The sequence below is a fragment of the Theobroma cacao genome, chromosome 7 (genome assembly GCF_053813885.1).
Source record: "Theobroma cacao isolate CCN51 chromosome 7, ASM5381388v1, whole genome shotgun sequence".
NCBI classification, from domain to species: domain Eukaryota; kingdom Viridiplantae; phylum Streptophyta; class Magnoliopsida; order Malvales; family Malvaceae; genus Theobroma; species Theobroma cacao.
In genome coordinates this window covers 10,226,167-10,252,663 of record NC_142645.1, presented here as the reverse complement: position 1 = coordinate 10,252,663, position 26,497 = coordinate 10,226,167, and the positions used below count along the sequence as shown (strand labels likewise).

At 33.1% G+C, this 26,497-nt stretch overlaps 1 protein-coding gene and 1 pseudogene across 2 annotated transcripts; both read right to left on the bottom strand.

The window, feature by feature from the left end:
- Positions 1-8,645: 8,645 nt before the first annotated feature.
- Positions 8,646-13,208, bottom strand: LOC18594496 (LEAF RUST 10 DISEASE-RESISTANCE LOCUS RECEPTOR-LIKE PROTEIN KINASE-like 2.3; annotated as a pseudogene). Its single transcript, XR_016027361.1, has 4 exons — positions 12,441-13,208; positions 10,682-10,791; positions 10,558-10,587; positions 8,646-9,945 (listed from the first exon to the last, which is right to left on the bottom strand). The product of XR_016027361.1 is annotated as an LEAF RUST 10 DISEASE-RESISTANCE LOCUS RECEPTOR-LIKE PROTEIN KINASE-like 2.3 (transcript).
- Positions 13,209-17,586: 4,378 nt separating this feature from the next.
- LOC18594491 (LEAF RUST 10 DISEASE-RESISTANCE LOCUS RECEPTOR-LIKE PROTEIN KINASE-like 2.4) lies at positions 17,587-21,102 on the bottom strand. Its single transcript, XM_018124339.2, has 4 exons — positions 20,373-21,102; positions 19,742-19,827; positions 19,605-19,634; positions 17,587-18,864 (listed from the first exon to the last, which is right to left on the bottom strand). Exons 1-4 carry the CDS (start codon positions 21,062-21,064, stop codon positions 17,729-17,731), a joined length of 1,944 nt encoding a protein of 647 aa, XP_017979828.2. The 5' UTR covers positions 21,065-21,102; the 3' UTR covers positions 17,587-17,728.
- Positions 21,103-26,497: the final 5,395 nt, after the last annotated feature.

The following is a 26,497-nucleotide window of genomic DNA, read 5'->3' as shown; positions in this document are numbered from 1 at the left end:
GCATTGGTGAATCAGTTGAGATATTAGGCAAAGTTATAGCTGAGGACAAGTTAGTTCAAAAGATGATTGTCAGCCTTCCAAAAAAGTATGAATCCAAAGTTTCCTCATTAGAGGATTCTAAGGATATGGAAAAGATTACTCTGAAAGAGTTTGTGAATGCCTTATAAGCTCTTGAACAAAGAAAAGCATTCAGTTAGAAAAATGCTCTCAATAGTGCCTTGGTTGCCAAAACAAAAAATTTGAAGATTTGAGGTAATAGCTCGAAGAAGAATGAATCTGAAAAGAAGGAAAAAGGGAAGAAAACAGTGAAGGAGAAGATTGAAAAATAGAAGACTAAGTATCCTCCATGTTTTCATTGTAAGAAAACTACTCATTCACTTAAGTATTGCTGGTACAGGCCTAATGTAAAATGTAGGTCCTATAATCAGCTTGGCCATGTGGAAAGAGTATGTAAAAACAAAGAGACTCGTGGGGATGAAAAAGCTACAATTGCTGAGAAGAATGAAAGCTCAGATGAAGTACTTTTCATGGTTCAGGAAACAGGGAGATCAACAAAGAAGAATGTGTGGCTAATAGACAATGCTTGCTTTAACCATCTGACAAGAGATATTGAACAGTTCACTACTATCAACAGAAGCTACAGAGCTAGAGTTGAGATTGGTGATGGTTCATTCATGAAGATCTTAGGCATATGAATAGTTGTTGTGGAGACTCAAGATGGCAACAGGTATATTCCTGATGTTTATTTTGTTCTTGATGCAAGTCAAAATTTGTTGAGTGCAGGGCAGCTAACTGAAATCACTATGCACTTTTGTTCAAAGTTAAATTCTGCACTATCTTTGATCCTAAGGGTAGGGAAATGTTAACAGTGGAGATGAGAAATAAATGTTATCCCATTGACTGGAAACTTACAAATCAAAGGGCCTTCCTCAGTGTAGTGCCTGACTTTGAGCTGTGGCACAAAAGGTTAGGGCACATCAACTACAAATCCCTGTAAGACATGGCAACTAAAGAGCTGGTTGAAGGCTTGCCTGAAATTACAAGACCTGATATGGTTTGTAGCATCTATCGGTATGGTAAGCAGTGCAGATTGCCTTTTCTAAAGGAGAGAAAGTGGAAAGCAACTGGGAAGCTTCAGCTGGTTCATACAGACATTGAAGGTCCTATGAAGACTAGTTCACTTGGGGGCAGTAAGTATTATCTTCTGTTCATTGATGATTAGACTAGGTTTTTCTAGATCTATTTCCTTAAAATCAAATCAGAAGCCCTTAGCAACTTTGTGAGGTTCAGAAACACTATTGAAAATCAAGCTGAGTCAACCATTAAAACTCTAAGAAGTGATAATGGTACAAAATTTACCTCAGCTGAATTTGAAGGTTTTCTATCCAAGCTAGGGGTTATGCATCAATTGATAGTTACATATTCTCCTCAATAGAATGGAATTACTGAGAGAAAGAATAGAACTCTCATGGAAATGGCCAGATGTCTACTGTTTTAAAAGAATTTGCCTAAGATGTTTTGGGCAGAAGCTGTTAACACAATTAATTACATTTTGAATAGAAGTCAGACTAGAACTTTGCATCAAAAGACTCCTTTTGAATGTTGGTTTGATAGAAAGCCTTCAGTATCACACTTAAAGGTATTTGGTTGTATATGATATGCTAAAGTGCCAGATGAGAGAACATCCAAGCTGGATGAGAAGAGTGTTGTTACTATTCTAATTGGGTACAATAATGTCATCAAGGATATAAATTGTACATTGTGGTGAGTAAGAAGGTGATGTTCAGTAGAGATATAAAGTGTTATGAAAATTCAACTTGGAATTGGGACAAAGCTATAATTGAAGGTCCTGGTAACTTGAATCTGTCTACTGATCCAGTGCAAGGTGAGTCTGATGATGAGGAAGATATTAAGGATGAGTCTTTGGCTGTTAGATGGACCAAAACCCTTCAGGACATACACAGCAAATGCAATGTAGCAATTGCAGATCCTGGTAGCTATAAGGAGGCAAGTGCAGATGCAAACTGGAGGGAAGCAATGAATGTTGAGTTGAATATGATCGAGAAGAATGGAACTTGGTGTCTAGCTAACAGACCTAGTGATCATCCAGTTATTGGAGTTAAATGGATTTACAGAACCAAACTCAATCTTGATGGTTCTGTAAACAAATTTAATGCTAGATTAGTGGCAAAGGGTTATGCACAGACTTATGGAACAGACTACTTTGAAACTTTTGCTTCTCTGGCTCACCATGACACTATAAGATTGCTAGCTGCTCTAGCTGCAAGAGAAGGATGGAATATCAATCACCTGGATGTGAAATCTGCTTTTCTTAATGGAATCTTAACTGAAGATATTTATATAAAGCAGCTTGAAGGCTATGTGAAGCAAGGAGCTGAAGGAAAAGTCTGTAAGCTTATTAAAGCTTTATACACCTAGAGCCTGGTATGAAAGGTTGGATAACTATCTTAGAGCTCAAGGCCTAATCAAAAGCATGACAGAACCTACTATTTATGTGAAGAAGTCTAATGACTCAGTGATGTTTATAGTAGCTGTTTATGTGGATGATCTTTTGTTAACAAGGCCTGATGCAGTATACCTAGAGAAATTCAAAGCTCAAATTATGACTAAATTTGAAATGACTAATCTAGGGTTCATGAGATACTTCCTTGGTATGGAAATTATTCAAACTAATGAGCTGATCATGATTCACCAGGCTAAGTATGCCAGAGATTTGTTGAGGAAGTTTAAGATGGAGTCTTGTAAACCAGTTTATACACCATTAGCTGTGGGGGATAAACTGATTAAGAATGATAGAGCAGATAAGGCTAATGGTCCAGTCTATAGAAGTATAATAGAGTCACTTCTGTATCTAGCAGCTACAAGGCCTAACATTATGTTTTCAACTAGCTTGCTGTCGAGGTTCATGCAGTCACCATCTGAAACACATTTCAAAGCAGCTAAGAGGGTGTTGAAATATGTCAAAGGTACGGTGAACTATGGAATCAAGTACAGTAGGTTTGACAGTGGTGAACTTCAAGGATATACAGACAGTGACTGGGCAGGGTCACTTGATGATTCAAAGAGCACTAGGGGATTTTGTTTTTCATTTGGTAGTGGTATGTTTTCCTGAAATTCAAAAAAGTAGGAAGTGGTAGCTCAATCCTCAGCTGAGGCTGAGTGAATTGCTATTTCAGCTGCTGCAAATCATATCTAGTGGCTCAAGAAGATATTAGTTGACTTGGAATTTCCTCAAACTAAGGGCTCAGTGCTTAAAGTTGACAACAAATCAGCCATAGCTATCGCAAAGAACCCTGTTCAGCATGGTCGAACCAAGCACATAAGGGTTAACTATCATGCTCTTAGAGAGGCAGTAAAAGACAATGAAATTGATATTCATTACTGTCCAACTGATCAACAATTTGCTAATATTCTGACTAAAGGTTTGTGTAGAGACAAATTTGAATTCTTGAGGTCTTGTTTGGGTGTTTACTAGATTTGTGATCAAGGGGGTCTGTTGGAAGATGATCACAATTCTGGAAATTCAAGGAGCAGACTTGGTGGGAAAAGTCAGAGGCTGAAGAAGGAAGAGGAAGAAGAGGGATGAGTAGTACAATGTCGTTTTCTCACTTCAGCAGCCAATACGCCAAGCCTTGTGTCATTTCATTTATGTTTACTTTCTGTTTTTGTAATACGACTTTAGCATATGTCGTTTCTTGTTTTACTGTGTTAAACACAACTTGTAAGTGTCGTTTTTGATGTCTGCTGGTTGTTAAGCCAAGTGTTTTCTTTCCCATTTGTAGCTGTTGCCTGGCATTGAAACCAATATATGGATTTCAATGCACAGCTAACAGATTTCATTCTCTTTCTTCGAGATTCTCTACGGTTGTTAATTTGTTGGTTATTTCTTGTTAATTAGTCAGTATATAAAGGTGAAAATGAATAGATGAAAGTGTGTGAGAGCCTTTGTTTTTGAGCTCACCAATTGTTTTTTCAGATCCTTCATTCTCTGCTCTTCCTACCTTTATTTGTTTATTGCTAAAACCAATCAAATCGCAACATGCACCCTAAGGGGATGACTTGTGATATGAAAGGCTAGTAAGCTGAAAGTTGAATACTAATTATTTGGTGTATATTGTACCATGAATTATATGATCGGAGGAGAAATATTGGTGATAGCAGAACCTATGATTATGTGATATGAGATAGTGGGATGACTCCCATAGAGATATGAAGTTTGCCTATTTGGAGATGTCCTGTACATAGCTCTGCTTGCATTATGAATGCATTATCTGGCATACTTTTGAACTATCTATTTTATTAAAAAAAAAAAATTCTTTCGTTTTTGGCTTGATTTCCTTCTACTCTCACTCACTAAATTAGTAAGAGATTCAACCCCTTTATTTGTGAAAACAATTAACAACTGGGGATTTCCATGTGGGAAGTGCGTAATTAACGCCCGCTTCGTAGATTGAAAATTAGTATCTGGTAGGCATGTTCATCTAGCAGTCCACTCCGTTGAGTTAGAGTCTGTTTTCGCATTCTTGTTATGGTTCTAAACTTATAACATGTTCCGGTTTTGTAAGTACGCTGTTAACATTTGATTCTGTTCAACTATTGGACCCACCATGTTAGCCAAGTTATGGCAACTTCTGTATATGTTGCGTGGTTGCATTTCTATTTTTGATTAAGCACAACGAGGTGTTGAAACAAGTGTCAGCGTGCATTTTTGCTGTAAAAGATTAGAACTTCTGTTATATAAGTAAAGCTGTTGTGCATTTTTGGTTTGATCTATGGTTATATACGATCATTTGTACTTCTGCATAATTGTGTTTGGAGGCTTCCTCAGACCTTGTGAGCCTCGCTTGCTGAACTCGTACATCGGTCACGACCCCAGATTTGGGTCTGGATCGTGACAAATTGGCTCCCATCTAGCAATTAGATCCCCCAAAAGAAATTCTTTTTTTTCTCGCATTATTTCTTTTTTTTTTTCGTTTTTTATATATTGCTTTTACTTAGGAAAGATAATTCCATGAGCGTTGCCTCTCCCTTATGAACCTCAAGCTCTTCAAGCTTCTCTCAACAAAAATGAGAAAATAACTAGGCAAGTGGAGGAGTGGCAAACTGAATATTGGAAGAAACTCAAAGCTAAGAAGCAATAGAAACCTCTCTTTTTGTTTCATTTTCATGGTCATTGGTACCAAATTAAAAATTAATTACCATTGCCCATGATTCAACATATCATATAAAAAATTTGTCCCAATTAATTAAATAGAAGGCGGATTCCCTAACAGTCATATATTACTTTCAAAATTAACGATGTTTACTTATTTTAACAAAAATAAAAAGACTATGAGTAATATTAACTTCTAGAATAAAATATAAAATCATGATGAAAACTAGAAAAACAGGGGCAGTTCTCCTACCGTTATATATTATCAGTTAGACTGAGGATTATTTGAGATACAAAGAAAATTAAAAACAGGGGAATAACTCTCCCAAATAAAGACTATAGATTGAGAAGGAAAATGCCTTGAATGGAAGTAGTTATATGGAATTAGTGGGCTTGTCCTTTGACGATGTCCAAGCTCATCTTAGTTGGATATATCGCTTGCAACTTAACTTGAATGCTATCCAACTGTCTCTTGAACTTGTCCTTGGAGCTTGCATAAAGCATCTTAGTCCTCACCCTTCATGTGTCAAGTGACCTATACCACAAACAACATTGCAGCCGTTTTAATTGTAACAATCTTTCAAAATTGAACGAAGAAAAACAAGGTGTTGGGTTTTTCTTTTTTGCTTTCATATACCATGCAAAGAAGAAAATCTTACTTTTTTGACAATTCTCATTTGTAGTGAAATTATAATCAAAGACAGAATAGTGGCATTCATTAGAAGGCAAGGAGTTGGTGAAATCATCATAAGTTGCTCCCAAACTCTCGAGCTTCTCTACAATCAACTATTGCCTCTTCTTGTCCATCTTGAAGGCAATACACCGACTATCAATCTTTTTACTTCATATCAAGAATACTTAATAGATATTAAATATTTTTTTGTTTTTGGGATTGGAGAAGGAAGATTCAAACTTTACTCTTTAAGAAGGAAAATTATGCATCAACTAATGAACTAAATACTCAAATTTAAAAAAAAAAAATCTTCAATTGTATTATTTACAGATAAATGTCTCTTTTGCAATTTATATGTAACAAAAGTAATCAAGATAGATATCCCCAACAATTCTTGATAAAATTACTCTTCTTTTTGAAGAAAAATCCTTTAAAATGCATTAGTATAAATATTTTTAACGAGGGATATAATATATATTGCAGGGCCAGGGAATAGAATAAGAGGAAGGGCAATGAGGGCAAATAATGGAAATTCTGCTTTTGGTTTTGGCATGCTGCAAATTTGGGTGCGGAAGAAGAAGCGACGGAGGCTAAACAAGCTTTAAGTCAAGGATATCAAGGAATTATAGAACCACAGTAACATTTTTTATTTTTTTGGATTAAGTAAATGAGAGTAAGTCATCATTTGAAAAATCTAGTCAAACTCTTGGAAAATATCTTTAGGAATTTTCTTCTTGTTTTCTGAGGACCAGCAGTGGGTCAAGAAAGAAAACATTTTTCTTTCTTTTTGTTCGTTTGGATTAAGTAAATGAGAGCAAGTCACTGTCGAAAAATTAAAGCCAATGTGGAAAACAGTTTAACCAATTAGTCAAGCTCTTGAAAAATATCTTTAGGAAATTTCTTCCTATTTTTCGAAGAAAATAAAATGAGATACAAAAAGTACAAATTTATTGGAGTAGAAAAACCATTGATCCTGTCAATTTTAGAGAGTGGATCCAAAGAAATATCATTAATGTTGGAGAAAAGAGCAAGCGACTTCTTGGGCTATAACTTGAATTAAATCAAATCACTTGCAGAGAAGTGAGACAATTTTCAGATAAGTTAATTTCATTCCTTGCCAGTTGCCAGCCAAATAGACCCAAAATTAAAATAAGGTGGTCCAAAATGATCACCCAATATTAATTCCTCCATAATCAAAATTAAATACAATGAAAGATAAATTCAAAATGTTTTAATTTAAACAAAAAATGGAGTAAAATGAAGATCCTAACTATGTACAATATGGTTTTAATGTTTGGTATTAGTATAAAAAATTTTAATTAAAATATGGATTGAATCAAAATAATTACATTAATGACAAATGGATTCAAAATGTTTTAATTTAATCAAAAAATTTGAGTGAAATGTAGATTTTAATTAATTATACTTTTTCCAATCATAACTTTAACAAACCCAAGAAAACTCAGCAAAATAAAATAGTATTGATCCAATGCTTGAAAAATTCTTTCATCTTATGAAATGAATATATGTGGAGGAAAGCGCAGCTCATGTCATAGAATTGCCATGACATTTCAAAGTCCATTAATAGCGTCTTGTAGATATCAAAGTAATACAGTCCTATGATGTTGTCAAGGATATTTAGAATCTCAGTTATAATTGTATAAAATGTTATATTTTTTCAAATAATAAAGTGTATATTTGCATTATTTAATTTATTTTTCTTTTTTATGAAATAATGGATTAAACTTAATTGGTTTTAATTATAATTCATAATATGATTTAATAAAGTGGATAGACTCTAATCCTATGATTAATTTAAATAAAGTGATTCATTTAACTAAACTACCCAATTCCAGCAAAGCTGATCAAATTTACCAAAACAGCAAGCTTTTTTTTTTTAAAAATTTTATCCATATTTGATGTTAAGAATTATGAATTGATGCTAAGAATTGTGAATAGTATTACATATCATAGCAATAAATGTCATAACAGTCTGAATGAGGGACAGATTCTTATGATTGGATGTTCCGGAAGTGGGACTTTCAGCAGGGCTCCATCATGGTTGGGAGCTATTTTCGCGTTGATGCTCCGGTTTAATAGTTTTTTTGGTTGTTCTTCTTGTGAACCGTATATGGAGGAGGGTTAAATCTGTTTTTTTAAATAATTTGAAAGTTTGATGAATATGCTGAACTTTGAACACTCAAATAGAAATTAGCTACTGATAAACCCTTAGTCTTTGTTTAGGTTTTAAAAAGGAATTAGGCTGCCAGTGAAAACTTTTGTAATTGTACAGCTGATCTTGCCCATATCAGTATCTTTATGCCATTAAAGTCTCTTGCCGAATAAACTTAAGACTTGTTATGACATGACTGATAATGCGATGTCAGAGATGTGCCATACAATGATTTTTCAGGGAGCATTCCTTCTTGGGTCAGTGAAGAAAATTTACAACTGCATGTTTAATCTCTTTCTTCTTTATCCTATGTAATATTTTCCTAACAAACTTACCCTTATATTAAGCGATGCTTTTTATTCTTTATTAATTCTTGCTTGCAGAATAATTTATCACATTCCATTTCTACGTACAGTTAAACTTAAATCGAGATAAACCAAACTCTCGGATGACCTTCTTGAGGGCCCCTATTTTGTTTCTTATTGAGTTCTTGCTTCCATTACCATTTTTAATTCTTCCAAGCCGTCTTTTCAAAGAGGGGGAAGGTTAAGCTCAACAAAGGCAATAACAAACAGAGGTCAAATGAGCCAAATGAAAGATATTATGAAAAAAAAATACAAAAAGGGTACGAAAGAAGAAAACCCATAGAAACAGAGCTCAAAGTACAGAAACAAGTTTGGAAATTACAATACAAAATTCTAGGTTTTAAAGGGACATGATATTTTCTTATTATCAAAGTACAAAAATAACATAATAAAATGAAAAGTTTCATAACTTACGTTATATTTAAGCTAATTTCATTCGAAGAAAGAAGTGATGAAGTTGGATCCTCACTTGGATTCTCATCAGCACGATCCTCAATTGATACTTCAAAAGGAAGTTGAAAAGGTTTGGGGGGCATTTGAAGGAGCTCAACATTAGTTTCAAGCATCTCCAAGACTTTGCTCATTGAAGGACGGTCGTTAGGTGGCACTTGTATACACCAACAAGCTGTTATTATCATCTTCCTAACAATTATCTTTTCACCATCTGTAACCTCTCCCAACTCAATGTCCTCTCCTCGATGAAATTGGCCATAAATCCATGAAGGAAAGTATATTTGACTCAAGTGTTCAGCAAACGCATTCAAATTCTTTCTTCTTCCCACCATTTCCATTAATAGCATTCCAAAACTATAAACATCAGCCTTATTCGAGATGCCTCCAATGTTTTTGTAGACCAATTCAGGAGCAATGTATCCTATCGTACCCCGTGCTGCAGTGAGAGATACGATGCTATCATCTACCGAATAAAGTTTAGCAAGACCAAAATCTGAAACTTTTGGGATAAAGTTATCGTCTAGAAGAATATTGTGTGGCTTGATATCAAAATGTAGAATTTGCATGTCACATCCTTGATGTAAATATTCAATTCCTCGAGCCACCCCAAGAGCAATATCAAACATTTTTTGCCAACTTAAGCTGATTTTATTCTCTTCTGCAAATATGATCCTATCAAATATGATCCTATCTAGAGATCCATTTGACATAAAGTCATATACAAGGGCTTGTTTTGATCCCTCCACACAAAATCCAATAAGTTTCGCCACATTAACATGATGAATCCTCCCGATTGTAGCAACTTCATTAATGAAATCTTGCCCGTTAGCTTTTGACTTGCCCAATAATTTTATTGCTACAAGATGACCGCTTCGAAGCTTTCCTTTAAATACTGAACCATAACCACCTTCGCCTAATTTTTCTTGAAAATTTCTAGTCATTCTTTTTACTTCATAGTAAGAATACCTTATTGGCATTAAATTATTTTGACTTTGAAGAAACTCTTCAATTGTATCATCTACAGATAAATGTCTCCTTCGCAATTTGTATGTAACAAGTGCAATCAAGATAGATATCCCCAACAACATTCTTGACAAGATTATTCCTCCTTTTGAAGAAAAATACATTAAAATGAATTAGCATATATATTTTGAATGAGGGCTATTGCCCCAAAAAATTATACGTAAATTGTGCAATATATGTGTTGCTATCTTTTGTCTAAGTGAACTTTATAACTAATTATAACCTAATGAAAGTCTAATTATAACTAAACCCTAAACCCTATACATGTAACAGTTTCATGCTCCCTTATTAAAGACTAGTATTTGAAATCTATAGTGCATTTGATAATTTCTTAGTAAGATCTCCCTATGCTTTAGTATCAGAACTTTATAATTAATTACTAATTTCTGCAATGAATTTTGAAATAGAAATTTAATTATTGGATCATATTATTGAAGCCTGCTGTTTCTTTTTCTATATCTTTATCTGTATCTGAAACAACTTTATTCTAGTATAGCTATTCACCTTCAAATTCCTTAAACAGCTTTTATAGATTTTTGAATTTTACAATAAATATGAATACAAAATGATACCCTCTTACCTCCAGAATCTGTAAAGAACTTTATAGGTTTTTTAGTTTCACATTAAAAATGAACATATGCTCTTTTAATTCTTAGAAGTCAACTTCCATATAAGCAAGTATAGAGCTAAAACATACCTGTTATTCCAATACACATAATATATGTTCCTGCAAAAAGAAAACAAAAAAGACCAAAAAAGTACAAGTTTCAACACAAGGAAAAGAAGAGGCAAATCATAATAATGAACTCCAGAAAGCATACTATTAGTTTCGGCTGGAGAACCATTGAAAGCAGATATAAGGGGTCGATGGATAATAAAATATAGAAAGCTGTTCAGGTAGTCCATCAAGGCATCCCAAATTTTCGCCAATCTGGAATGTTTTAGACATCCAAGTAAAAGTGTTAGGGCAGAGTCAAAGCAATTTATATTATCTCCATCTCATTTTATTTTTCTATTACAAAATTTAAGAAAAAAAATTTAGTTTTAGTAAATTTTAATACATTAAAGTTTTTAATGTCAAAACATAAAAAAAAAATCTTGAAAACTAAATTTAGAATATAATTTTTGTAAAACATATTAAATGATGCATATTGATGGTAAAAAAACCAATTAGTATTGATGGGGAAAAAAAAAAGAAACTTTTCATTGAAGATAAGTATTTGACCACAATTTTCCAAATTAGAATTTTTAGTCCCAACCAAACCCAACCTAGTAAAATAGAATTTAACTTGAAGGCCTTGATGTGGCGGTAGTGGGGAAGATAGGAGCTCTGCTTCCCTCTTGGGTGGCATATGTGCGTGAATTAGGGGGGGAGGGAAGTAAATATGGGAGGTGATTGGAGAGGAAAATAAGAGTTTGGAGGCAAGAGGATTTGTCCAGCGTGGCTCAAACAAAGAATTACAAAAGGTAGTTGAAGCACCGTATGGTTTTTGGCAGCAAGGATAGTTTGAGAGCAAATGAATCTGGTCAACAGAGAAAAAATACGAACAGATTAGTAACTTTTTGAATTCTAAGATCCAACTTGTGCTTGTGTGTGTTGGAATTATGGTTGGGTAATTTTGTTGGGATCACAGATCAACAAAAGGGCTTAAAACGAAGGGGAGGCGGGGTTTTAAGGGTAAAGAATGAGTGAACTGTGGATGGAGGGAAGGAGGAGAAGGATCTCTGGAGGGAACGAGGGAGACGGGGGGAGGTGAATGGAGGTTTTGGGAGGGAGCTGTTGTCTCACAGGAGAGAGAAAGGGGAATGAGGAGGGAGAAAGAGCAGGGTGGCAAGGAACGAATGAGGGAGAGGACAGGAGGTTGATGGAGGCATCGAAAGAGGTTGGAGGAGAGATCTCTACATTGTAAGGAAGGGAGAAATAGGAAGGGGTAGGGAGAAAGATGGGCTGCTACATCTGTTTGCCATGAGGTTGCAGCACCCATTTTGTGAAATTTGGGTTATATAGGTAGTTGAGGAAGTGATAGGCTGGTGCACATGATGAGACTGAAAGCATAATGGGTGGATAAAACATGAAACTGCGAAGCGAACCCAGATAAAGAAGAGACGCAGGAACCACTGCAAACTGGACGGTGTTCCTACTAGCAGGTCATGTCACTCCGACCATGAATTTGAAGATGTATTAAGCTGCCAAACCGATGAGGTTATTTTGTTTAGGATCAGTGCTTAGATGTAATGACCCCGAGGCATAAAAAATAGAACTTGTAAACTCTGCTGAGGTAATAGGGGTCTGTTTGTTTGTTTGTTTTTTTTTTTTTTTTTTTTGTTGTTGTGTGAATGCTGAATTTCACAGGCAACCAAGTGTCATCTGTAGGCTGCCTAGCATGGTGATAGAGAAGAACTAATTTCATAGGTAATACTTGTAAATTTTTTAGGGAATGCCAAAGTAGGTCTCTTAGGGCCTCTGGGAGACTGACTTTGGCATTTTTTTGTATCTCCTTTCATTACAGAATGAAAGATTTAATTTTTATTTCTAGAAAAAAAAAAGAAAATAGAATTTAAATGCTTGAGAATTCTTACATCGTATGAAATTTTTGAGATATTGAAGGTTTGTGCTCCTGGTAACAATGATATTCTTCCAATGAGAAATCAGAGCCAATTAATAGCTTTTCGTAGATATCCAAACTAGACAGACCTGTGATATTCTCAATCATAATTGGAATCCACTCGTTTATGACTGTGCAAAACGGGTTGAAATCGCGGCTTGGTGTTTCTTGATCTAAAAAGTAAAAGTAGGAAGGTGGATGGGGAGAGCTGTTGGTGCAGAGAGAGGCATCAACGTAAAGAGAAGAATTCATTGGTCTTGAGCAATTGACAAGATACATTGTGTTTGGAATTGTACCAGGTAACCCAAGTCCGTCACACGGAAAATCATAATCACAAGTAACGGAAGTACGAGGCAGTGAGCAATTATCTGCATCCAGGCTCCCATCGACCAATCGGATCGTAAAATTAGAATAAAAGATATCCTGGACATAGAATTTCCCATTTTTCATGACCCAAATGGTGCGATTATCATTCTTACACTCCAATTCAACCCTACAATCAGTGTCGTTACACTTAGGTTGACTTTTTAATCGGAAAGGGTGACTGATGGTAAGGTTACCGCACAAAGAAGAGCCGCCGCAGTCCTTATTTTCACTTGTAGCGAGGCAAGCACTAGGGAATAGAAATAAAGCAAGGGTCACGAGGCTAAGCAATGGCAGTTCTGTTTTTGGTTTCGACATTGTAAAATTTGGATGAGGAAGAGCGAGAATGAGGCTATAACAAGTTTTAACTCTTAAGCCAAGGATATATAGAAGCATTGGGTCTTTTTTGCCTTCAATAGTCCAACAACCATTTCGATGAAAGCACGTATAATCCTACGGTGAAGATATTAACTTATGGCAAGACTGGCTCCAACCAAAAATCAAAGTCAATGTGGAAAACAGTTTAACCAATTAGTCAAGTTCTTGGAAAAATATCTGTGGGAATTTTCTTCTTATTTTCCGAAGAAAATAAAAAATGAGATACAAATTTATCAGACCAGAAAACCATTGATCCTGTCAATTTTAGAGAGTGGATCCAAAGAAATATCATTAATGTTGGAGAAAGCACCGAGCCATTTTCCTTGACTATAACTCGACTTAACTGGTGGAACTTGTACTTTTGGTTTTGACACGCTACAAATAATGGAAGAAGAAGCGAAGGAAGCTAAACACGATTTTAAGTCAAGGAAATATAGGACCGCTGAAACATTTTTCTTTCTTTTTTTTTTTTTTGGATTTAAGTAAGTGAGAGCAAGTCATCGTTTGAAAAATCAAAGTCAAGCTCTAAGAAAATATCAAGTCAGACTCAGATAGACTTTTTAGTTGTTCATACGCTAAGGATATAGTAAAGCATCCAAAAAAGGATGAAGCCCAATACGACACATCAAGGGAAAGCGGACAAGCTGAGAGGAATAAAGTAAAGAATTTGCTTCACCACTTCTGCTGGTAACACAACTGTTAGTCTCTCCTTATCCCAATCTTTAATCGGCATCACGTAATCCTTTTCCCGTTCCCTCATATCAGCCATAAGTCCCATGTTTGCAACAATATTAAACAATGACACATCTCCTACCAATATATCAACCCAAAAACTAACGGATGCACCATCCTCAATTGACCATCTCAAGTGTTTAATCCTCAAGTGACCATCTCAAAAACTAAATCAGCATTGGCTTAAAATAGGACTTTCAACATGAAAATAAACTAAAATTACTTGAATTAAATAAGTTAACATACTTTAAACTAATCAACTAAAAACATAAAAACTATCTAAAATCTACTTAAAACACAAAGACTTAGCTATATTAACATCTCAAAATGTGGCTAAATAACACTATATAATACAATTATCATACCCCTAAACTTAATATTTTGCTAGTCCTTGAGCAAAATTAAAAATAAAACTGAGATGACATAGTTGAAAACATCAAGCAAAGAGATTGCACCAATCCATTAATCACCTTTAATTTTCTTATAAATTATCTTGTTTTCTCAACTCACAACAAAGCATCAATATTGTGTTAGTTTACATTTCATTCCAATGCAAGTTTATGTTTAGATGAATTTTCCGTTTGTGTGAAATTTTTCACAAAGAATATCATGCACTTTGGATAAGATTATGCTTAAACAGACTTCAAACTAACTCAGGAGAGCATAAATTCAAGATGAGTTCTTCACATGAAAATTTAGCTCTTAATTTTTTTCATATCGAAGAGGGGGATATTGTTAGCTTTAAAATTGACTTTAGTTTTGAAATGACAAAATTGAATGATCTAAAAATGACTTGAAATTAAATAAAAATGATTTTGAACTTGAAGAACAATCCTTAAAGTGTTTCGAAGTTATTTGTGAAAAGGAAAATCTTTTTGAACATTTTAAAACACAAGTTCCAACTGATAGAATCAACTTTTGCAAGTGAAGCATTGATTCTTTGTATATTGGAAAGCAATATTTCCTCTTTGGAGCAGGAAGAATCGATTTCTCAGTAAGGAAACATCGACTCCTGATGAAATAGAAAGCTACTAGAAGAGGAAAAATCGATGTCTGAAGAAGTAAAGGCCAATTCCTAATAAGGTACAAACATGATGAGAAGACACTGGAAAAGAAGAATTGACTTCTCGAGTATCCCATGATCAATTCTCAAAGCCACAAAGGGGAAAGATTGGAAACTTTTTGAAGAACCAAAATAGAATGAAGCAGGAAAAATCTACTTTGAAATTTCAATTTGGCGCTCAACAAATAAGAAAAAACGACTTCTGAAGAAGACAGTGATCAATTCTCACAAAACAAAATGCTCCGAACCTGAAGTGAGACAAGAAGAATTGACTACTCGTAAACGCATTGGTAGATTCTCACCAAACATAAAAGCATCAGGCTCAAATTGAAACAAGAAAAATCAATATCTCAAGAGTAGAAAGATTGATTCTTAGAAAGCAAAATGTCTCAAGTTGCAAAATAATCGACTTCTCACATGTCCATTGATCGATTCCTGAAGGTTGATTGACGCAATTCAAGTGGGCCCAACTATTGAAAAATGAACAAAATTTCTCTCTAATAGGTAGAAATTTAAAAGACCTATAAATACCGTTGTGAGGACTTTTTAAAGTGACAAGAACAACTAGAAAGAAAAGAGAGCAAGAAAATCACTACAAGAGGAGAAAAAGGCAAAAATTTCTGAAAGTTCATTCATTTCTCTCTCTACAGCAAAACTCTCAAAATAGAGCATCATTTCTTGAGCTTATTTTCCTTGATTCATTTTCATTCTCTTGTACTAAAACTCAGCTTATCAGCCTTGTTAAAGGTTCAAAGTTTTGTAATCCATTGTTGTAAGGTTACACCTCCATAGCAAAAGGTAAAAAGGTTATACCTTTTGTAAAAGTAGAGAGGTTGTACTTGAACCTAATAAGACAGTAATTTGTAGAAGTTGTGCTTGATCCTAAAAAGGAAGTAGCCTATTGAGAGGTTGTGTTTGATCTTTAAAAGGCAGTTGCTTGTAAAGAATATGCTTGAACTTGATTGAAAAAGGCAGTTGATAGTGGATTCAAACCCTTTGTGATATCAAGAGAAATAATGTAGGCTTTGAGGACTGAACCTCTATAAAATCGTGATTAACTGTTTTTCTTCTCCTTTATACTTTTTACTTGCTTTGTTCTTCATTTTATAAGTTCTCATATTTTCGATTTCAAGTTGTGCTTTCAAAGTTTTCATCTTTATCTCTGTTTTTCAAGAAAATCAAATTTTTATATTAAAGAACAAATTCACCCCTCTTTTGGTTGCTTTATCTCAAGCTTCTTGATCTAACATCAAGTCATACCGCAACCCTACCAACTTGGAACAATCAATACATCAGATTAATATAAATGCAATACATCAACTGCCTTGATTAATAAATATGGTTTGAATAAAAATTAATTACAATGACAAATGAATTCAAAAGTTTTAATTTAAACAAAAATTCCAACAAAACGTAGATCCTAATTAATTACAATATGGTTGAATGTTTGGTGTTAATGTAAAAAAGTTTTAATTAAAATATGGTTTGAATCAAAATTAATTACAATGAATGAAAATTGAATTCAAAATGTTTTCATTTAACAAAAATTTGAGTTTAATTATGCTTTTTCCTATCTAATTTTAACAAACCCTAGAAAGCCGAGTCAAAGAAAATAGAACTGATAAAATGCTTGAAAATTTCTTTCGTCTTACGAAATGAATATCTGTCGAGGACGACGTAGCTCATATCGTAGAATTGCCATAGCATTTCGAAGTCCATTAATAGTGTTTTGTATATCCAAAGTACACAAGCCCGTGATATTGTCAAAGATACTTAAAATCTAGACTATAACTGTATAAAACGTTAAATATTTTTAGATAATAAAGTGTGAATTTACATTATTGAATTTATTATCTTTTTATAAAAAATAAATTAAACATATTTGATTTTAATTATAGTTCATAATATGATTTAATAAAATGGATAGACTCCTAAAATAAATTTGGACATCAGAGTGTAGGTCTGTACCCTTAAATCCTATTAATAATTTCACTAAAATACCAAATTATTAAGACCCAATTCCAGCAAAGCTGTAATTTACCAAAACACAAAGCTATTAAATTTTATTGATAATCTAGCCAAGCTATAAATTTTCTATCAATCACTATCTTCTGTCTAATGTAAGTGTAATTTTTCATTTTATTATATGCCTTTTCTATCACTTACTATTTACAATGATTTATCAGGGAGCTTCCTTCCTGGGTTAGTTAAGAAAATTTACAACTGCATGTCCAATCTCTTTCTTCCTTTTCCTATGTAATATGTTTCTAACAAACTTTCTTAGCCTTACATTCTGACATGCATTTTTTTTTCTTTATGTAATTCTTGCTTGCACAATAATTTATCACATTCCATTCTTAAGTATGGTTAAACTTAAATCGATATAAACCAAACTCTCTGATTACCCTCTTGAGGGCCCTTGTTTTGAATCTTATTGAGTTTTGCTTCCATTACCATTTTTAATTTTTCTAAGCTGTCTTTTCAAAGAAGGGGAAGGTTAAGCTGAGCAAAGGCAATAACAAACAGAGGTCAAATGAGCCAAATGAAGGATATTGTGAAAAAAAGTACAAAAAGGGTACGAAAGAAGAAAACCCATAGAAACAGAGCTCAAAATACAGAGGAAAGTTTGGAAATTACAATAGAAAATTCTAGGCTTTAAAGGGACATATTTTTTTTCTTATTATCAAAGTACAAAGATAACGTGATAGAATGAATAGTTTCATAGCTTACGCTATATTTAAGCTAATTTCATTCGAAGAAAGAAGTGATGAAGTTGGATCCTCACTTGGATTGTCATCAACATGATCCTGAGCTGATATTTCAAGAGGGAGTTGAAAAGGTTTGGGGGGCATTTGAAGGAGCTCAACATCAGTTTCAAGCATCTCCAAGACTTTGCTCATTGAAGGACGGACACTAGGTGTCACTTGTATACACCAAAAAGCTGTTATTATCATCTTCGTCACAATTATCTTTTCACCGTCTGTGACATCTCCGAACTTGATGCTCTCTCCTTGATGAAATCGGCCATAAATCCACGAGGGGAAATATATTTGACTTAAGTGTTCAGCAAATGCATTCAAATTCTTCCTTCTTCCCACCATTTCCATTAATAACATTCCAAAACTATAAACATCAGCCTTGAATGAAATGCCTCCAATGCTTTTGTAGACCAGTTCAGGAGCAATGTATCCTATTGTACCCCGTGCTGCAGTGAGAGATACAATGCTATCATCTACCGAATAAAGTTTAGCAAGACCAAAATCTGAAACTTTTGGAACAAAGTTCTCATCTAAAAGAATATTGTGTGGCTTGATATCGAAATGTAGAATTTGCATGTTACATCCATGATGTAAATATTCAATTCCTCGAGCCACCCCAAGCGCAATATCAAACATTTTTTGCCAACTCAGGGTAGTTTCATTTTCTTCTGTAAAAATGATTTTATCTAGAGATCCATTTGGCATAAAGTCATATACAAGAGCTTGTTTTGATCCCTCCACACAAAATCCAATGAGTTTCGCCACATTAAAATGATGAATTCTCCCAATTGTAGCAACTTCATTAATGAAATCTTGCCCATTGGCTTTTGACTTGCCCAATAACTTTATTGCCACAAGATGGCCACTACGAAGCTTTCCTTTAAACACTGAACCATAACCACCTTCACCTAATTTATCTCTAAAACTTCTAGTCATTCTTTTTATTTCGCGATAAGAATACCTTATCGGTATTAAATCACTCTGTTTTTGAAGAAATTCTTCAATCGTGTCATCCACACATAAATGTCTTTTTCTCCACTTGTACGTAACCAGTGCAATCAAGCAACATATTCCCAACAAAGTTCGTAATAAGATAGCTCCTCCTTTTAAGGAAAAATACATTAAAACGCATTAGTATATTCAAATGACAGTGTTACCAAAACAAAAGTAATTCTGTCATATATCGGGCAACTTACACTATCTTTCGCCCTATCAAACTTCCTAACAAAATGAAAGAATGAAAGTGTGGGACGCTTGTTTTCGGAAAGGCAAAAGATTTGAGGAAAAACAAAAGAAGCTAGTGTGGGATCCCTCACAAAGTCTATTTCCCAATAATTAAAAGTCTAGGATGCTCTTGTTAGAGTATGAAGCTCTCTCTCATAATTAAATAGTATAGTTTGAATATCATAAAGGAAAATAAATATTATAACTTGAATGGCAAATTCTATCCGGTAGTGCGTTCGGTAATTTCTTAATAACTAAAATCATCATATGCTTTACTAGAAAATTTACAATTAATTTTTACCATTCATATGTTCAATTAATAAGTACTTAGTTTATTTTATCATATTATTCAAGCCCATAGATTTTTTTTATTTACTACCATTTTTTCCTCTATCTATACCTATATAAGAAACAATATTTTATTCTAGTACTCTTTCACCCCTAAAATTAAGATCATTAAAAAGCTTTATTCTTTTGTGAGTTTTAAGTGGGTACATTAATAAGCTGGTATGATCTAATACCTCTTCTTTTTTTTCAAAAAAAATTTCAGCTATTTTTTAAATGAAAACATTGATATTGCTCAATTTGGTGCATATGCAATAGCAAAGTTAAAGCTTACCTGTTACTCCAAGACATAAAATATACGCTCCTGTAGAAAATTAACAAAACAAAATCGAAACATAATTATTTCCATAAGGAACAAACAGAGCAAATTCAATACGAAAACTACTTATGAAACCTGCAAATTAAGCATACTTTCATTTACATAATAATGTTGGCCAAAGAGGAAATTTGCGAAGCTGTCTACATAGGTTTCCAAGGCATATCGCAACGAGTCCAATCTGGAATGTTCGACACATTCAAATAAAATAAAGATGTCAGCAACTCAAATAAAAGGCTTGTTTTGTACCCTGCTTTGAACTTTTTGTAGGATTTATTTTTCTTTTTGATAGGTAATAAGGGTTATAGCCCCCAAGCAGGATGGGGATCCGACCACTTGACCTGCGGATTACCTTTCCCGAAGGACTGGGCTAGCTTCTCTAGCTTGCGTCCATTTTCTGTTTAACTTCTTAATGAAGTTTGTTTTGACATGGGCGGAGCAAAAAATAAATAAAAGGGATTAGTTTTTTTTTTTTTCACTCCATTGTTAAGGGAGTTTTCTCTATTCCTCTTTGCAGCAGGTCTCCACTGCTTCATGTGAAGAATAAAATCAGGTAAAAGCAAGTGAAGCTTTTCAAAATTTTCAATCTAATAAACTCAAGTTTGAGAAAAACGTTAACTATTCAAAACATATAATAATTTTTTAACCATAATTATTCCAATCACATCTAATGACCCAACCTAACTCAGCCTAGGAAAATAGAAAAAAATTATTGAAAATTCTTACATCACTTGAAGTTTATCCTCCGCGCAATAGAGCAGGTGATCATCAAAGTACCTCCATGACAGCTCAAAGCCCAGTAATAGCTTTTCGTAGATGTCCAAAGTAGACACGTTGCTGATATTCTCTAGCTCAACTGGAACCCGTGCTTCCACTGTGCAAAACTGATCGAAATCACGCGGCTTTGTTTGTTGATCTAAAAAATAAAAGTAAGTAGGCGGAAGAAAAGAGCGATCTGGACAACGAGAGGCATCAACATACAGAGAAGATTTTATCGGTGTTGTGCAATTTACAAGATACATAAAGCTTCTCGCATGATAAGACGCCCTATACGGTGTCTTACAAATACTATCAGAAATGAAGGAACTGCGAGGAAGGGAGCAATCATTCCTGCCCAGATTCGCATCGATAACTTGTATTGTATGATATACATAAGAGATATTTTGGACATAGAATCTCCCATATTTCATGACCAAAGTGGTGCGGTTATTACTGTCACACTCCAGCTCTAACCTACGGACACCACACTCGCGAGGTTGGCTTGTTAATCGGAAAGGGTAGCTGATGTTAACGTCTCCACACAGAGTAAAACCGCAATCCTTGTTCCTTCTTCCGGCGAGGCAAGCTTCCGGTAGTAGAAACAAAGCAAGGGCGGCCATGAGGCCAAACCATGGAAGTTGTGCTTTTGGTTTTGGCATGCTAAAATTAATTTGGGTGGGGAAAGGAGGCTGAGGCTAACAAGTTTTTAAGTCAAGGAAATATAGAAGCACTGACGAAACTTCGTTGTTTTGGCATTATATGAAAGCAAGTCTTCATCTTTGAAAATTCAAAGTCAATGTCAAACACTTTATTCAAGAAGCAAAGCTCTTGGATTCCATATTCAATTGGAGGTGGCAAACACTAAATCCAAACTCATGCCATAATTGAAATGTTGTGGGTCCTGTGTCCAGTGGATTGAAGACTCCAAGTCAAGTTAAAACAATATTATTCATCACATCCATGAATTCGAATTAATTATTTCACCTAATTTACATATAAAATTTAATTATTTTTTATTTTTATTTTCAAAAAAAATTACAAAAGCTCCAAATTTTTTATTTTTTAATAAAACAATTTTTGAAAAAGATTTAAACTTGACTCTTCAAACCAAAAGCACATGTAAGTATTAAAAACTTCAACTTAGATCTTTAATTTTTTTTTTTTTTGCATGTGGTGGAGTATTGAAATGTAAGTTAGATCTTTAATCCTTGTACAAAACTAAAAAGGAGTGGAGGGAAGCATATATATATTTTTAAGTTATTAGTTTTGTTACATGTGTGTCACACATAAATGATTTAACACATCAATTATAATAATTATGATAATAAAAATAAATTTGTGAATTATGATTTAATCAATCTCCTATTAGTTAACATTTAAAAATTAAGGGCATGATTTATATGGAAGTAAAATAACAAGAATTTCATAAAAAGCAAAAGATCAGATGAATGTTTTATACTAAAATAATAATTTCCTTTAAAAAATAATAAAATATAACTAATTAAAATTTAATAAATAAAATTTGAGATCATAAAAACAAAAAGGAAGAAACACGTCTTTTTTTTACAAAAATATTTTCAGCAACCAATAGTTGTTAAGTTACAAACATATTTAATAAATAATATAAGTTAAACTTCAATCATTCAAGTTACAAAATCAATTAGTTATATAAAAGTAATAAAGTTATTTACCTACTATATAAATAATAATAGAGTAAGAATTATTTAATTATAGATAATTATAGAAAGATATCTAATTTCATAATTAATGATAAATCACTTATAAATAATAAAAAAATTATGAAGCATAACTTTCATACCACAAAAACCAATCTATATTAATTATAACTATAATTAAATTCAATGCATTATTGCAGATAAGGGTTCTATAATTGACATTTGATTAACTAACAAGTTGAGATTGCAGAAAAAGATTACATTGTTTTTTGAATGACTAACATTTTAAGATCCTAAATTATCACGTTAAAATTTGGTAATTTTGTAATTTATTATCATTTCTATCGTAAGCAAAGGAAACAATAAAATATTAAAGATAAAGATTGTTGCCATATATATAATTTTTAAACCACTTTTAAATAAATTTAAGTTTGTTATTAACTTGTGGAAGTATCACTTCGTAGTAACCTTAATTAAATCATTAATCTAATAAAAACTTTAACAGTTTAACTTTCATAAAAGCATATATATATAAACTAATTTTTATTGATTAGGAAGAAAATTACAATTTATAGTAATTCTTTCGTTGCTTATTATTATTTTTTTTTGAAAGAACCGCTGACGTTTTATAATCAAGAAGCAAAAACTTTATCTACTTGATCTGATGTTACTACGAGCGATATGTTCCTGAAATTTCCAAAAAAAAAAAAAAAACAAAAAAAGCATAGACAGACATCTAGTTAACAAGGAAAATGAGGCTATCTATTTCCAGTAACACTATATTCACTTAAATACACAGAAATAAATCAACTCTCATGCGCAAAATTCCTTCATTTCCTGGTACATTCTCAATATGGCCTCCCAACTGAAGCCGACTTCTTAAACAATGATGAGATGACAGAATGAATGAGGCTCCTTAGCAGAGAACTTTGAGGTTATTGAAAAGCATGTCTGAAGTCCAGTTCTGTAAGGCCAAAATGGAGTCACATCAAACTGAAAGAAGAAGTTCATGTCTTCACCCTTGAGTTCTCCTTATCCAGTCTAAAAAATCTGAGCAATCTCCCAATCAAACTTTTGTTGCTTATTATTAGATCATAATTGATTTTTATAGTGAAATATTGATTGCTTATAACCTCATTTTTTTAAATTTCATATTACCTTCTGATTGATTTTTAATAATTTGTATATATCACTCATATAAAATCCTCATTCATTACATGACTTTCTAAATATTATGTTTCATATTACTTTCTGATTGATTTTTAATAGTATATATCACTTATATACAATCCTCATTCATTACATGACTTTCTAAATATTATGTTCCTTATTTTGTTAAATTATTTTAAAGAACTTAACACCAAAATCAATGGGTTGGGTTATTGGCACTCCTAATTGTCTATTAACATTCTCTGCTAACAACTTATAATTATAATTTTTTAAATCATTCTCACTTAAATAATTTTTTATTCAGATCAAATTTTAATTAATTATAGTACTATTTATCTATTCACACTGCTGACTAATCTCAATTACTCTCACCTTTTGTTTATGCACCTTTTAACTCTTCATAACTTCCTCTATTCCTTGTGACTCTTAATTGCGTTCTTTTTTCTCTAGTAGCATTCAATTCATTAATTTTAGATGAATCTAACAATGGAGCAGCAACAAATTGATGATAAAAACATAAACTTCAATGAATTCTCTTTCCCTAATGGCGAAAATAGTTCGGAATTATAGTTAAATTCTTATCTTGGCATGCTTTATTTTGATATGTTCTTCTTTTCTTTATTTAAATAATTTTCTATTTTTGATTTTAGAAATTCTGCTCAACATAAACTTTTTTCCAAATTTATTTGTCTAGATAGTTGTTTTGTATCTGTTTTAGTTGAGATGTACAAATTTTAAGTCGGGGTAGAAAATTGATGGAATAGAGAGGAAATGAAGAAGATTATCATGAATGTTTAAATAAAGAAAATTGGCCCAGATTATGTGAGCAAGTTTAGATGCTAGGTCTGTAACAATTTCAAGGTTTGGTGCAAGTGTAACTCTCTTAGATCTTAAAACACTCTATAGTTAAACTGAGTAGCAAACTCAACTCCTAATGACTTAATATAGTAAATTATATATGTCTAGTTTTTTTAAATATGAATTTAATCATAAAGTTGTTTGGTGGCAAAACTGATGACTTCGTTTGGGACTGAATATTGATTCAATTAATCTGCTGTTGAGCTTTATATTTCTTCCCTCTTTTGGAATTGGTTAACCAATTAAATGGGCTTTTTTTTTTTTAAGCTCACAAGAGAACAGTTTGAAATACCCACCTCTTGCATGTAAGTTTAACAAACAACAGCACACCATAATGATAGAACTGTAGCAGAGGGCTACCCTTTTAAAGGTTGTTGCCTTCTGCAAGGTAATAGTGGTAGTAATAGTTTGGGCGGAAGCCTTGTAGGTCAGATTAATAAAGTACAATTGCAAGATGACTTGAGAGTCCGCATAATGAATATGGTCTTTGGTCAAGAGTACGTAAATTTGTGTCCCTACGTGCACAATCCTGCACCACGAAATCTGAATGTTTATACTTGTCTTCACGTTTAAAGTCATTCCTTATTAGAGTTTCTAATTCCTCATCCTACAGATAATTTTGCAACAAATGCACCCGTTAGTAAACGAATGTAAAATATTTATTGCTGATTTTTTTATAATTTCTTTTATTGCAAGGGCCTGTAATTACTTAATAAACATGAAATATATTGACATCCAACTTTGTGCATCTCTTATAGTTTGAACTATAGTTATTTATTTAGAATATATAACCAGTTATCTATTGTGATATTTAAGTTTCCTTATATGAAAATATTTTATGTTTCATATGTTACAGATAATTTGCAAGAAGTATATACTGATTGTCAAGAAAATATTGTGGACAATAATTTTCTTGAACTTCAAAAGAAATCATTTGAAAATCGAGATAGTGTTCGTGGCGTTGGTCTATCACAAGGATATGCAACAACCATTCGAAGGTCTAAAAAAGATAGATATGTTATTATTGAATGCGATTGAAGTGGAAATTATAAAGGCTCTAATATTTCACTAGTGCAAAGGAAAAGAAAGAAATCATCTCGGCTCGGCAGTTAATGTGTTGTAACAAATATATGATGGGAATTGGAGTATGGATTTGTTTGTTGCCACTTTATTTTTCATAAAACATTTTAAATTCATAATAGAAGCTGAAAAGACGATTTTGTAAACTTAGAATATCCAGTATGGTTGAAGTTTTGGCATAAGTAAAGATTGTCAAATGATAAATAAATATGCTATTTGTATTTGTTTTTTTTTTTTTGTTGTTTCTACGAGTTTACTATACAAATTTGCGTCAACATATGGACCTATGAGTTTATCATAGAAGAATGCTCTCCTCCTTTTTATTAAGTTGCGATTATAATAAAAAATTATAAATATTTCAATAAATAAGAAAAATACAAATAATTAATATTGTAGAGTGTGAAAAGACAAACATGTTGGTCCCAATTGAGTGCTAAAGGGAGATGAATAGTATTAAAAATTTTAAGTGCAGCCATTTTTGAAAGATAGACCTTTTAATTGATTAGAGGAAAGTGAAAATAAAGCTTGTAGTGGATAAAAGACACCAAGTAAGGAAGGGTAAAAGGAAGTGGACAAAATAAAGCTCTTTATAGTGGCTCGGTTCCCTTGACCTACATTCATTACCTTGATCTCTCAATCAAGGATTTTCAACCCAACTTCACTAAACCAGTAGAATTAATAGCTTCCACCAAGCTTTTACAAGGTGAGCTTCTAACCCAAGCTCTAATCCCTTACAACAAGCTTTAGAGTGCTTCCCACACTCTAATTTTCCAAGAAATAGAAGAAAAAAAAGTACAACTAAATACCTTTACAATTTTGGACAGGTTACAATCAAGCTCAAACACTTTTTTTAGATTTAGAATAAAGAACAAGTGTTTTTGGTGAAGAATATTTGGTTTTTTGCTCAAAGTAGCTTTTTTTTCTTCAAATCTTCCAAAAACTCTTTTTTCTTTGACCGTTGGAACTTCCTTTTATACTTAGGGAGTCAAATTTTTCTATTGGAGACAGTTTCTAGCTGTTAGGAACAACTCTGATACACTTATAGCCATTATTTTATCCTTAAACATTTAAATTCAAAAAGAGAGATAGACTTTAGCTAACTGGTTACAGGCTTTCTATCTTGCATTGTCCTACTACTATGTTCTCTGCTCTAATTGATTAGGAGTTTTCTGTCCTCAAACTTCTCTTCTTCAGCAGATTTTCTCTAACTAGTTATGGCAGGCTCTAACTGATTACAAACTTTCTGTTTTCAATTCTCTACAAAGCAGTCTTCCACTAATTGGTCAGCGCTTCCCTTAACTGATTGAA

Excerpts from the sequence above, each read along its gene's own strand:
- LOC18594491 (XM_018124339.2), bottom strand. The coding sequence starts at position 21,064 with ATGCCAAAACCAAAAGCACAACTTCCATGGTTTGGCCTCATGGCCGCC. Across the intron at positions 19,828-20,372 it reads GAGGATAAACTTCAAGTGAT|ATTGGACTCGTTGCGATATG; the intron begins GTAAGAATTTTC and ends CGAACATTCCAG. Across the intron at positions 18,865-19,604 it reads TTTATGTCTTGGAGTAACAG|GAGGAGCTATCTTATTACGA; the intron begins GTAAGCTTTAAC and ends TTTCCTTAAAAG.